Source organism: Nyctereutes procyonoides, unplaced genomic scaffold (genome assembly GCF_905146905.1).
Source record: "Nyctereutes procyonoides isolate TBG_1078 unplaced genomic scaffold, NYPRO_anot_genome, whole genome shotgun sequence".
NCBI lineage: Eukaryota > Metazoa > Chordata > Mammalia > Carnivora > Canidae > Nyctereutes > Nyctereutes procyonoides.
In genome coordinates, this window is record NW_026575051.1 from 15,655,993 (window position 1) to 15,669,957 (window position 13,965).

General features: G+C 35.2%; 1 protein-coding gene across 2 annotated transcripts in view; it reads left to right on the forward strand.

Moving 5' to 3' along the window:
• Positions 1-13,965, forward strand: part of CD2AP (CD2 associated protein) — a 141,071-nt gene that overhangs the window by 90,431 nt on the left and 36,675 nt on the right. For both annotated transcript variants that reach the window (XM_055330370.1, XM_055330371.1), the window contains exons 7-11: positions 940-1,018; positions 1,408-1,502; positions 2,762-2,866; positions 8,835-8,871; positions 10,813-10,875. In XM_055330370.1, the coding sequence (XP_055186345.1) occupies positions 940-1,018; positions 1,408-1,502; positions 2,762-2,866; positions 8,835-8,871; positions 10,813-10,875 (379 nt within the window). The remainder of the gene's footprint in view (positions 1-939; positions 1,019-1,407; positions 1,503-2,761; positions 2,867-8,834; positions 8,872-10,812; positions 10,876-13,965) is intronic.

Sequence of the window (13,965 nt, forward strand, 5' to 3'; positions counted from 1 at the left end):
GTTATTAGAGGTGGTCTCAGGATCACCCTTATATGATGGCCTGGTGAGCGTTGCTTTGATCATTGATCTGGGAATGGACAAAGTAGAGAGCACATTTGCTATATTTGTAGGTAACATCAGGTTGGAAGAAATGATGGTTAGAATTGGGGGAGAAATTAAAGGGAGTATCTTAAAAGATAAGCAGAACACAGAGTGATAGGTAGTTGGTACATTTAGATTTTTAAATAATGACAGCTAAGGTCAAATGTAATGTTATTTCTGGGAAGAGAAGTCCAGGAAAACACTAGTATGAAGGACTCAGTTAATTACAATGTAAAATTTTCTACTATAGTTATAGGGGTTGTAACATTACCTAGGCTTTTCATTCAGATAGCAACAATGAAGAAATAATAAAGACTTTCTTTTCCTTCCCTAGGTCATCCTAAGGAAGTTTATTAGTACTGTTGTTTAAGAGCCACTTTCTGAAGTCAGACATTTTAGGTTCCAATCTGGGCTCCACTACTAAATTATTGTTACTGTTGGCAAGTTAACTTAACTGCTTATTCATCTATGAAAGAAGCGAGTAATAAAGCTTACTTTATTCAGATTGCTTTGAGGATTAGGTTATAATGTATGTAAATGTTTAGCTCAGAGATTGGTATTCAGTTTTCAGATGCTATTATTTTTCTTTATTTTAGAGGTTTAAAATTAAATCACATTATGGGTAGCAAAGAATGTGTATTATCCGTAAGATAGGGAGTTTTTAAAATGTGAAGTTCTGAGCTATCATTTAAGTAGCTTTTGTTATCTTTATCTTTTTCATTACAGAGTTTTCAGTTACATTACTAACCTTGCTACAGGTCATTAGAGAAAGCTGTCTAACTGCAAATGGAAATTTTATTTAACAATATTATCTTAATTCTCACCTAAAATATTTGATACCTTCCTTTTCTATTCCAGCCCTTAATTATACAGTCAGTAGGATCCAAAACACAGAGTCTGGATGCAACAAAAACAGACACGGAAAATAAAAGTAAAGGTAGGTTTTTGGATAAAATTTTCATACTGGGAATGAACCATGCTCAAATATGTTAGTTTTTTGAAGATGTTTGTAAAAACTACTATTTGATCAGAGTATTAGATCCTAGGATATGTAAGCACTACAGGGTCAAAGACTGTAGAGTGCTTTGTTCACCTGTGTATCCCCCTGCAGTTAGAACTGTGCCTAGAACATAGTAGACACCTGGTAACTATTTGAGTGCACAGATTAATGAAATTGTTACTTAATTCAAAGTTTATAGTGTTGACCAAAATTATTAATTTCATCTTTAATATTTCTGTATATTTTTTACACAAAGTGGATGCTTAATAAGTACTGTTTAAAGAATCAATTTATTTAAACTAAGTTATTTACATTCTTTATTTTAGCAAAGGAATATTGCAGAACATTATTTGCCTATGAAGGTACTAATGAAGATGAGCTTTCTTTTAAAGAGGGAGAGATAATTCACTTAATAAGTAAGGTAAGATATTTCTCAATTTTTCAGTGCATTGATTTATTTTATTCATTCTTAATACTCTTCCTACAATGTGTAAGCTATAGAGGAGCTGGAACTTTGTCTTGTTTCTGTGTCCTGAGAGCCTGGCACATTGTAAGTGCTCAGAAAGGCTTTTTTAAGCAAATTTTTATTGTCTGTCTTTATAATAATTGATATATAGGGGATTATTTTTATCATAATATGTGTTTTTTCTCTAACTCCTCCAGGTTTCTATTCTCACTTCCTGGTTCACCTTATTAAATTTTTTCCCCCATCTAATGTTTGTTGTTTATAATATAAAAAGAAAAAGAGGGATGCCTGGGTGGCTTAGCAGTTGAGTGTCTGTGTTTGGCTCAGGGCGTGATCCCGTGCTCCTGGGATCGAGTCCCACATCAGGCTCCCTGTATGGAGCCTGCTTCTCTCTCTGCCTCTGTCTCTGCCTGCCTCTTTCTCTGTCTCTCATGAATAAATAAAATCTTAAAAAAAAAGATATTTAGAAGAAAAATAATGAAACAATTTAAATTCCATCATATGTAAATGTTTATAAAACCATACTGTGGAAAGTAATACAGCTATTTCAAAGAATGAAGTAGTTTTATAACTTGGAATGGATTATGGCAAAAGAAAAAACCCAGGAGTATTTGGGTCTGGGCAGAATCCTGTAACTATTTGTAATAGGAGAAAACTATAAATATTTTGGTTGTGTTATAACCCATTTAGAATAATTTCTGAAAATTTTCCCCTTGTTTTAAATTGACTTTGTTATAAGTGGTTTAGTGTATGTAATTTTTAATATCCATACAGTTTTGGACTGATAATATCCAATTTCTCATGGAAGGGGGGGTATCTGGAAAGAATTGTAGAATATCTTGTTACATTTTAAAGCAAATGAATAATGTGATTATTTTTTGGTATATAAAGTGTTAAGAATGTCCAGTAAGATACAGTTTAGAAAGTCATGTTCTCTTTTCATCCTCCTCTCCTACTTTGCTTTTTCCGTTCTCTTCTCCTTGTAAACTGAATTTTAAAATTCACTTGACTTATTTTAAAAATGAAACCAATTTTATAAGTCCTGCTGGAAGTAATATGTGAGTAATGTTTGCTTTAAGGAGGACTTTATAATCTGTTTAGCCTTTTTTTCCCCCTTGTAAAACCAATGGAATTCAATATTTTCCTATTGTAAACTTTTTTCGTATTTAAAGATAACCCCTATTATTTTAATCATTCTTCATTTTGCACTATAGGAGACTGGAGAAGCTGGCTGGTGGAAGGGTGAACTTAATGGTAAAGAAGGAGTATTTCCAGATAATTTTGCTATTCAGATACATGAACTGGATAAAGACTTTCCAGTAAGCTTTTATTTTTCAAAAATGGTAATAGTTTAATGAACCTTTTGCTAATATTTCCTTAAAAACAGTTTTTTTTTGCATTGTTATTGAATAACTTTATGAGGGGATTTCCACTTTTTTTTATTGAGGTAGGATTGATTTGAACTGTAGTAAAACAAAATATTTCAGTTCTGTACTTTATTTCTGGTTTTCTTTCCCCACTGACGATTTTGAAAAGTAACCTTAGACTTAATTATTTTATTATAATTAAAAGAAAAAGTCTTCCATACTAGTTAGACAAATTAACATGTGCCTAGAAGAAATTATACTTTCAAAATCTTACTTTAAGCTACTGTTGATTTTACAATATTTCTCTGTCATGAATTTTTGGGAGGGTAAGAAGCAATCTGCTTTCTTACAGGATTTAAGTCCTATATCTCATTTCTGACAGTGAATAAAGTGATGCTGAATCATTCATCAGTGACTTTTTGCTTTTCTGCAACTTGATCCCTTTTTACCCCATAGAAGGATGGACCTCATTGAGGATTGATTGAATGATTGAAGTATAATTGACATACAGTATCCTATTGGTTTTAGGTGTTATAGATCATAGTGATTAGGTATTTTTATACATTACAAATGGTGGGCAGCCCGAGTGGCTCAGCGGTTTAGCGCTGCCTTCAGCCCAGGGCCTGATCCTGGAGACCTGGGATCGAGTCCCACGTCGGGCTCCCTGCATGGAGCCTGCTTCTCCCTATGCCCCGCCCCCCCCCCCCCCCCCCGTCATGAATAAATAAAATATTAAACGAAATAAAGAAAAATGGCAATATGGGGAGTAAGATGATGATCTGATGTATGTGGCTAGTTTGGAAACATCTTAGTGATTTCATGTTTTTTAAATATAGTCTTTTTCTAGAAGAATACGGATTTTGTGTTTTTTTTTTTTTAAGAGGGAGGGGAGGGAGAGAGAGATAATCTTTTTTTTAAGGTTTGTTTATTTCAGAGTTAGAGTAGAGGGGGCAGAGGGGTGGGAGAGGGAGAAAGAATCTGAAGCAGACTTCCCTCTGAATACAGAGCCCCACTCGTAGCTAGATCCCAGTTCCATGGGATCAGGACCTGAGTTGAAACCAAGAGTCTGACACTTAACTGACTGAACCACACAGGTTCCTCCAGGAGAGAGAATATTAAGAATTGGATGCTTAACTGGCTGAGCCACCCAGGTGCCCCGAGTGCTGATTTTGTTTTTAAATCTGTTGATATTCCACTGTTCCCGTAAGAATTGTTTTTTTAATGCTCCTTTATATATCTGTGATATCATTTGTAACTTCTCCTATTTCATTCCTTGTGTATTTATTTGGGTCCTCTTTTATTCTTGATGATTTTTAACTAGATTTATTGACTTTGCTTACTAGCCTTTCAGGAATCAGTTTTAGTTTCATTGATCTGGTCTGTTGTTTCTTTTTTATCTATTTTGTTTATATCTGTTCTGTTGTTTTTCTACTAACTTTGCATGGTGTTTTTTTTTTCTAGTTCCTTTAGGTGTAAATTTAGGTTGTTTTTTTGGGAATTTTCTTATTTCTTGAGGTGGGCTCTGTATTGCTACGAACTTGCTTGTTAGAATTGCTTTTTCTGTGTTCCTAGATTTGGAAAGTTATGTTTCAATTTTCATTTATCTCAACATTTTTTTTTGTTTTGTTTTCTCTTTGATTTCTTTGTTGACCCATTGATTGTTTAGTAGCATTGTTTAGTTTCCCCGTGTTTGTGTTTTTTTTTATAGTTTTCTTGCAATTAATTTCTAATTTTATACTGTTGGGGCTGGAGAAGATAACTGTAATGATTTCAATATTCTGGAATATTTTGAGACTTATTTCAGTAGGGCCTAACATCTGGAGACTGTTCATGTGCACTTGAAAAGAAAGTGTTCTCTGTAGTTTATGAGTGTTACAACCTATTTAGTCTGATGAGTATTGCTGCATAAGCTTTTTTTTTTTTTGTTTCCATTTGCATGAAATATCTTTTGCATCCCTTTACCTTCAGTCTGTGTGTCTTTAGATCTGAAGTCAGTCTTTGTAGGCAGCGTATAGATGGGTCTTGGTTTTCTTTTTATCCATTCATCCAGTGTCTTTTATTGGAACATTTAATTTACATTTAAAGTAATTGTTTATAGGTATGTACTTCTTGCCATTTTAATTGTTTTCTGTTTGTTTTTGTAGTTTTTCTCTGTTCATTTCTTTTCTTCCCTTCGTTTGTGGTTTGATAGTTTCCTTATATGTTATATTTGGACTTCTTTCTCTTTATTTTTTATGTTTCTTCTCTAGGCTTTTAGTTTGTGGTTATTTTGAGGTTCCTGTGTATTGACATATATATATATTATATATATCAGTCTATTTTAAGCCAATATTTGCTTTAGGTTAAATGTATTTATAGAAATAACCTTTTACCCTCCACCTGATCCATGTTTTAACGTTTTGATGTTTCACTTTACATCTTTTTATTTTGTGTGTCCCTTAAGTACTTACTATAGTTATAGTTAATTTTACTGTTTTTGTTTTTTAATTTTTATACTGCTTAAGTGACTGATTTACTGCCTTTACTATATATTTACTTTCATCCGTGAGATTTTTTCTTTCATATATTTGTTTTATTTGTAGTTATGGTCTTTTTTTTTTTTTTTTCCTGCTTAAGGAAGACTCTTTAAGATTTCTTGTAAGATTTTTAGTAGTGATGAACATCTTTAGTTTTTGCTTGTCTGGGAAACTCTATCTTTTCTTCAGTTGTGAATAATTTTGCCTTGTAAAGTATTCTTGATTGTGGGCTTTGTCTTTCAGGTCTTTAAATATATCCTGTCACTCTCTTCTTGAAACAGAAGTTTCTGCTGAAAAAATTAGCTGATATCTTATGGAGTTTCACTTATATGTGACTGTTTCTCTTTTGCTACCTTTAAGATTTTATCTTTAAGTTTTACCATTTTAATTATGATATATATTTGTGTGACTCTCTTTGGTTTCATCTTGTTTGGAATTCTCTTTTCTTCCTGGACATGGATGTCTTTCATTTACTAGATTAAGAACATTTGTAGCCATTATTTCTTCATATAGATTTTGTCTCTTTTTTTCTCCATATGAAATCCCTATAATTTGAATGTTAGTACACTTAATGGTATTTCTGAGGTCTCTTAACCTATGTCATTTTTTAAAATTCTTTATTCTTTTGCTATTCTGATTGGGTGATTTTCAGTATTCTTTCTGCATTGGAGTGATCCATTCTTCTTTATCCTCTCATCTCTTGTTGATGCCCTCTGATACCAGTTATTGAAATTTTCAGCTCTGTGACCGACCTTCCTTCCTTCACATGGAGCAGGGGTGTAGGAGGGACAGAGGGAAAGAATCTAAAGCAGGCTTACTGAAGGCTTGATCTCATGACCCTGAGATCGTGCCCTGAGCTTTGCTCAAAACTTGAATGCTTAACTGAGTCATCCAGGCACCCCTTTTTGATACTTTCTTATATGTCCTACCTGTTTAAGTTTGTTTTTTGTTTTTTGTTTTTGTTTTTGTTTTGTTTTGTTTTCTGTATTCCTTCATTCTCCCTAGTTCGGTGAGCGTATTCATGACCATTAGTTTGAACTGTTTATCAAGTAAACTACTTATCTGTCTTAGGTTTTTTTTTTCTGAGGTTTTATCTTGTTCTCTTGTTTTGAACATCTGTCTCCTTATATTGTTTGTCTTTGTGTTTGTATTTATATATTTGGTGGAATAGCTACCTCTTGGTCTTGAAAGAATGGTCTTACGTAGGGATGTCCCCTTTGTTGACTGTGTGTATCAGGAGGATTTGGCTGGGCAGCTCGATCTGGAGTAAACATGGGCTGGGGGTGCTTTGGGGCTTGCTATATACCAGGGCACTTTGGCAGGATGGCTGGGGCTAGAGTTAGCCTGGGCTCCTTGGTGGATGACTTGAGCAGCTGTAGGCATTAGAGGGATTCCAGTATACTCTGTGCCAGGGCAATGCTGGTGGGAGAGCTTGAACTGCTCTTTGCAGGTCTGAGCTAGAGCTTCCAAGGCTACCTTACTGTGATGGCTAGAGCTGGGAACCGCCTTGGTGGGCATCTGAAATTGTTTTGGGCTTAGGGCCCCAGACTTGCTGGGCAGTCTTAGCAAGCCAGCTAAGGGGTGCCTAGATTCTTCTCATCAGTACTGTCAAGTGTGGGTATGGGGAACTTGCAGGCATCTTTGACCTTGGTAAGAGTTCGAACAGTTCCTTCATTTGGCAGACTCTCTAGAGTTAGTAAATGGATTTTCTCCACTTATAGTCTAGTAGCCGTTTAAATTACTGTTTTGTTTCTGTGCCCCAGGGCAGGTGAGTCTGCTTCAGACCCTCAGTGATATCCCTCCCTACTGCAGATTCTTGCATTTGGGACGTGGTTTGTGTTGTTACCTTGTCTGCTACTGTTCTCTGTGTGGTCCCTCTGTTGTTTATTGTCCAGAAGCTATTCAGTCCACCCTCACTTTTTCATGAGGAAAGGCTCTATATGTAGGTGTAGATTTATTGTGTCCATGGGAGAAGTTCAGTTCAGTCTTCCTATGTCTTCATCTTGGACTGCATCCTCTTTGCAACTTTTGTAATTGAATCAGAGAGCAGACTCCCAGAGCAAGACAGTCTACCATATTTTGTTTAAGCCAATGTAGAAATTTCTAACCTTCGCGTAAGTAAATTATTAGAGGTTACTCTATGGGTTAATGCTGTCTGAGGCCTTTCTTTAGCTAGATTTCATTTAGTATTTATTCAGCCTTCAGAGTGCTTTATTTTTGTACACAAAGAACAAATTATTTTGGGGGATTTTATTCAGTGTTTATAAAGCATTGACTATCAGTTATTATTTTTTTTTTTTAAATTTTATTTATTTATGATAGTCACAGAGAGAGAGAGAGGCAGAGACACAGGCAGAGGGAGAAGCAGGCTCCATGCACCCGGAGCCAGATGTGGGATTCGATCCCGGGTCTCCAGGATCGCGCCCTGGGCCAAAGGCAGGCGCCAAACCACTGCGCCACCCAGGGATCCCTATCAGTTATTTTTAATTTGCACATTCACATGCTTAGAATTGTCTCAAGTTTTTTAAATCATTAAATAAGTTTTAAAAATGAATGAATGCTGGGATGCCTGAGTGGTTTAGTCAGTTAAGTGTCTGACTTTTGGTTTCAGCTCAGGTGATGATCTCAGGATTGTAAGATCCAGCCCTGTGTGGGGCTCCATGTGGAGCTGTGGAGTCTAAGATTCTCTCTCTCCCTCTACCCTACTTCAACCCTACTCTTTCTTAAAAAAAAATAAAAATAAAAAAAATGCTTAAAACCCAAGAAATTTGAATGAATTGAGGAAAAACAGACCTTTTCATTTTTTTAAAGATTTTATTTATTTGTGTGCCCATGCAAATGGGGGAGGGAGAGGGATAAGCAGACCACCCTGAGTACGGAGCCCTCAGTTTCACGACCCTGATATCCTGATGCACGTGTACTGCAGACCTTTTCTTTAAATCTTCTCTTTGAGAGTTCCAAAGAATTGAGTTTATAAGCTGGATATATTTATTAGGTACTCTTTTTCTTTAAATCAGTCTTGCTCTCTTCCTTTCCCTGCCACCTCTCCTTGCCTCCAGTACTCAGTTGTTAAAGAGAGGTAAAATTGTGCCTAGGAATCTTAAAGTAAGGGAGGCAGTAGTGAATATTTTTGATCATCATTAAGATATTTTGGGGTTTATCAAACTCACTCAAATGAGCTTTGACATATTTGAATTTTGATCAAGAAGGCATTTGTTCTAATAGAGTATTTTTTTGTCAGTGGCTTTTGGTTGTTAAGACTTTACTGTTTTATAATTTTTGGTAGGGATGAGATGAGGACAACTATTCCTACAATTTAGATTGTTAATGATCAGAATTCATGTTAAGTATAAATATGTAACATGTAAGTGTTCAATGTATCTTCACCATTGTTATTTTAATAGAAACCAAAGAAACCACCACCTCCTGCTAAAGGTCCAGGTATGTAAGAAACACATTATTCAGTTTGCTGTTTTTCATATTTTTAAGTTATAAAATGGTGAAATTGGTTTTAAGTATAAACTACTCATTAATATTAGCAAAAATCATATATGGTTAACATGTATCAATTTCAGAAATAAATGGGGCAGCCTGGGTGGCTCAGTGGTTTAGCACCACCTTGGGCCCAGGTTGTGATCCTGGAGACCCGGATCGAGTCCCATGTCGGGCTCCCTGTAGGGAGCCTGCTTCTCTCCCTCTGTCTCTCTTGCTGTGTCTCTCATGAATAAATAAATAAAATGTTTAAAAAAAAATTTCAGAAATAAATGAAAATGATGTGTTCATATGTATTAATGTTAGTATTTTTAAAGTATAAACTATAAAAGGATCTTAAAAACAATTTGGATGCTTTAGTTAAAACTTGTCATTTCTAATTAAGAAAATCGACAAAGTTTAAATGTATTTAGATAGAATACTTAATATACTCACCTAGCCAATTAATTATTCTGCCTTTTTACATTAAATCCATATATTAGGGATGCCTGGGTGGCTCAGTGGTGAGCACCTCCCTTCAGATCAAGGGCATGATCCTGGAGTCCTGGGATAGAGTCCCACATCGGGCTCCCTGCTTGGAGCCTGCTTCGCTCTCTGCCTATGTCTCTGCCTCTCTTTCTGTGTGTGTCTCTCATGAGTAAATAAATAAAATCTAAAAATATATATATATATATATATAAAGAAATCCAGATATTAATGTCTCATTTAAATACTAATTTGTATTTTTCAGAGAGTGTGCTAAGGGTTATAAGCAAACTAGAAGAGTATTTTTTTAAGCAGTTGCATTTATTATGGTATTATTATTATTTTTTTATGGTATTCTTAGAAGAGTTTTCCAGAGTTAGTTTTATAATCTGGATCTTTGTCTCTCTGTAAATTTTAGCCCCTAATTTCTGATTTTTACAAATGAAATACAATTATTTTTCTTGAAAGATTTGTTTTAAAATAATACAAATCCTTCCCTGCTCCCAGGCTTTCAGCTTTGTATTTGCTGACCTAATCCCAGAATGAATAAAGCATAAGTTAAAAGTCATTTTTATAGAAGTTAGCATTGAAGGCTTTTTAGTAACTAGTCATTTGGGGGCTTTTAAAATTTAACTAAAGTTAAATAAAATAAAAAATTGAATTCCACCATCATAGTAGTAACATTTCAAGTCTTCATACTCAATATTAGATAGCACAAAAATAGAGTATTTCCATCATTGTGGAAAGTTCTACTGGAGAGTGGTGTTGTACAGGATATGAACACCTTCATTTGACAGAGAAGGAACTGAGACCACAAAGTAATAGCGTGGTAGGTGTAGGATTAGATATTTAGCCTACTGATTTTGGTACATTGTTCCTCTGTTAAGCCATCTTTTCCTCTGATGTTTTTTTTATTTTTATTTATTTTTATTTTTAAAATATTTTATTTATTTATTCATGAGAGACACACAGAGAGAGAGAGAAAGAGAAAGAGGTAGAGACACAGGCAGAGGGAGAAGCAGGCTCCACGCAGGGAGCCTCATGTGGAACTCGATCCCAGGTCTCCAGGATCAGGCCCTGGCCTGAAGGTGGCGCTAAACTGCTGAGCCACCTGGGCTGCCCACTCTGATGTTATCTTTAAACTAACATTTACTGGGGGCAGCCCAGGTGGCTCAGCGGTTTAGCGCTTGCCTTTGGTCCATGGTGTGATCCTGGAGACCTGGGATCGAGTCCCACATTGGGCTCCCTGCATGGAGCCTGCTTCTCCCTCTCTGCCTGTGTCTCTGCCTCTCTCTCTGTGTCTCTCGTGAATAAATAAATAAAATCTTTAAAATAAATAAATAAATAACCTTTACTGTTTTAATAGAATTATCTTTGTGCTTTGAAACTATTATTTTTAAATACTAACTTTGTTTTTTTCCCTAGCTCCAAAACCTGAGCTAATAGCTACAGAGAAGAAGTATTTTCCTATAAAGCCAGAAGAAAAAGGTGAGACTAATTCTTCCACTTTCAGAAAAATAATTCTTTCTTTTGTTGTCATTGTAAACAATGAACTTTCTCCACACTGAATGATTTTTAACAGCCATTTGGTATTAAGCAATATTTGGAGTTTTCTGGGGAGGAATTAGTTTGTCAAGGTTGATAGGAAATTGAGATTTTTCTCAAACTGTTATTGATTTATATTCATTAAAAAGTTCTGTCATTACTTCAGCAGGAATGTAGTGTTTCATTATAGCTGTTTCAAATAATGTAGAAGAAAACTAAGTATTGAATACTTATACTTAATTTTTTTGGAGTCCCAATTAAATTAAAATTTTTTTTTGGGTGAGTTCTAACCTCAAAAACATGGACATGATTTGTTAGGTGTTATCTAATTTTCACTGCCTGTATTTGTCATATAAACTTGGAAAGTTATTCCAAGGTACACATGTATTTTGTTAAAAACATCATTTTGTTTTGTTATTAACTTGGAGAAAATAAGTACTTCTCTTCATGCAGAAGGATCTGAAGTGAGTTCTGTCTAGTATATTAGGTTATATATAGAGTTGATCCTTGAGCAGCATGGATTTGAACTGCAGAGGTCCACTTGTACATGAATTTTTCCCCCTAAGTATGATACAGCACTGTAAATGTATTTTTCTTATGATTTTATTAATGACCTTTTATTTAAAAAAAATAACCTTTTCTTTAGCTTACTGTATTAGAGGATATAATACACATAATATACAATACATGTGTTAATTCACTATGTTATTGGTAAAGCCTTCTAGCCAACAGTACGCTTTCAGTTAAGTTTTTGGGGAGTCAGAAGTTATATTCAAATTTTCAACTGTGTGGGAGATTGGTGCCCCTAACTCCCTGTGTTTTTCAAGGGTCAGCTGTACAAACAATAACTTGAACATGGTCCTAGAGTGCTTCTGTTTCTACTGCCAGTATTGTTTCTGCCTATCCTTGTGTGTGGTCTACAGTGTTCCCTTATTTTCTTAACTGATTTCTCTCACTTTAGTCCTTTGTCTGCCTTATATTTCATATTGTTGCCAGGTTCATTTTTTTTAATAAACTATTTTTTTAGAACAGTTTTAGATTGACAACAAAATCGAGCAGAAAGTATAGACAGTTGCTGTATACTACTTGCCCCACACATGTACTGTGTCCCCCACTATCAACATCCTGAACCAGAACGGACCTCCACTGACATATCATCACCCAGAGTCCATAGTTTATATTAAGGTTCATTTTTGGTATTGTACATTTTATGAGTTTGGACCAATGAATAATTTGACCAATGTGTAATGTACTATCTTACAAAATATGTCTTACTGCTGTTAAGAATTTTCTTTGCACTGTCATTTCATTCTTCCCTTCCCTCAGCCCCTGGCAACCATTGATCTTTTATTATCTCCCTAGTGTTGCCTTTCTCAGAATGTCGTATGGTTGGAATCATACAGTATATAGCTTATGCGCTTTGTAGTATGTATTTAAACTTGCTCCATGTCTTCATGACTTAATAGCTGATTTCTCTTTAGTGCTGAGTAATAGTCCATTGACTATAGTGCAGTTTATCCAGATTCACCTTTTGAAGGACATCCTGGTTGTTTCCAAACTTTGTTAGGTATGAATAAAGCTCCTTACTAGAAATAAACATCCTTGCCCAGGTATTTTGGTGTACATATATATTTAGTTCACCTGGGTAATTAACCAAGGAGTCTGATTGCTGGGATTAAGAGGATATTGTGTAAGAAACTTTCAAATTGTATTCCACACTGTGCCATTTTGCATTCTCATCAACAGTGAATGAGAACTCCTGTGTTCCTTATCCTGACCAGCTTTTGGTGTTGTTGGGAACTGAACCCCAAGTTACAACTTTGTATCATCTTTTTCTTCCATTTACTAAATAGAGTAATCATACTCTTTTCCCTATGTCATGTATGTTCATAACTTTATCTCTCTCTCAATATCTGTGCCCAGCATAGGTTATATTCTTTTTTCTGTACATTTGAGAACTTTTTGTTTTACAAAAACCATTTGTGCTTCAAAATATTTCTTAACCTCAGATGTAATATGGTTATTGTTAGGTCCGAATCTTGGATCAGTTTATTTGTATCTTTTGTACTTGAAAGACATTCTATAAAGATATGTGGAACCAAATGTAGGAACTCTTACAGTGGCTTTAATACGTACATTATGATACTCCTTTATAGTCTCTACCATCAAGAAGGTAGGAGTTTTGTGAAAATTTAGTAGTAACTTCCCATATTCCCTGAAATCAGTCAGGTGATCTTATAAACAAGATAAACGGTGATGATGCATTTTTATTTCATTTATCTGCTCAAAATTCTGGCCGAGGTAATAAGGACTGAATTTGCCTTCCTGAGTTAATACAACTAGAAAACTGAACAAAATACATGAAATAGTGGTTTCAGATATTGGATAACAGCATAGGACTGTTCTCAATGAAGGAGCTTCTCACTGAACCAGAAAGGCAAGCCCTAAAATTACCCTAGCTTATTGTCTAGAAGCAGTTTACTATCAGCAGAAAGGAGGAAGTCCCAACAGAGCCCAGTTTTCATGCAGAATTGAGGAAACAGGAGATAGGAGTTTGGGGAGTCCAAGGTGGCTGTGCCAGAATGGAGGGAATTCTGCAGAGAGCACTCTGAGGTCTCTAGGGTTTACCATGAGGCTTTGGCTGAGTGCTGTCAGTTACACATGTAAGAAAGGAAACTTCCATAGCTAGAGAAATAACTGCTGGAAAGCATTTGGTGAAGCAACTTCTGGAACTCAAGAATAGTTCATGTTCCCACAAGCCACAGTGGAAAGACTTCATAAGGCATAGGTAGAACCTATAAAATATTATATTACCTTAGGCTAAAGGCTTCTTTGCAGGTACTTTGGAAGCAGATTGAACTAATCCCAGAACAGAACTCAGTACAGTTTGAAAGAGTATGACAAAATCTAGCAGCTAAGCATGTAAAATACACAGTTCATTATCTGATTAAAAAAATTACCAGACATGGAGAAAAGCCAGGATAATAGCAGCCTGTAACTAGAAGAAGAATTAGTCAATTTAAACAGACCCAG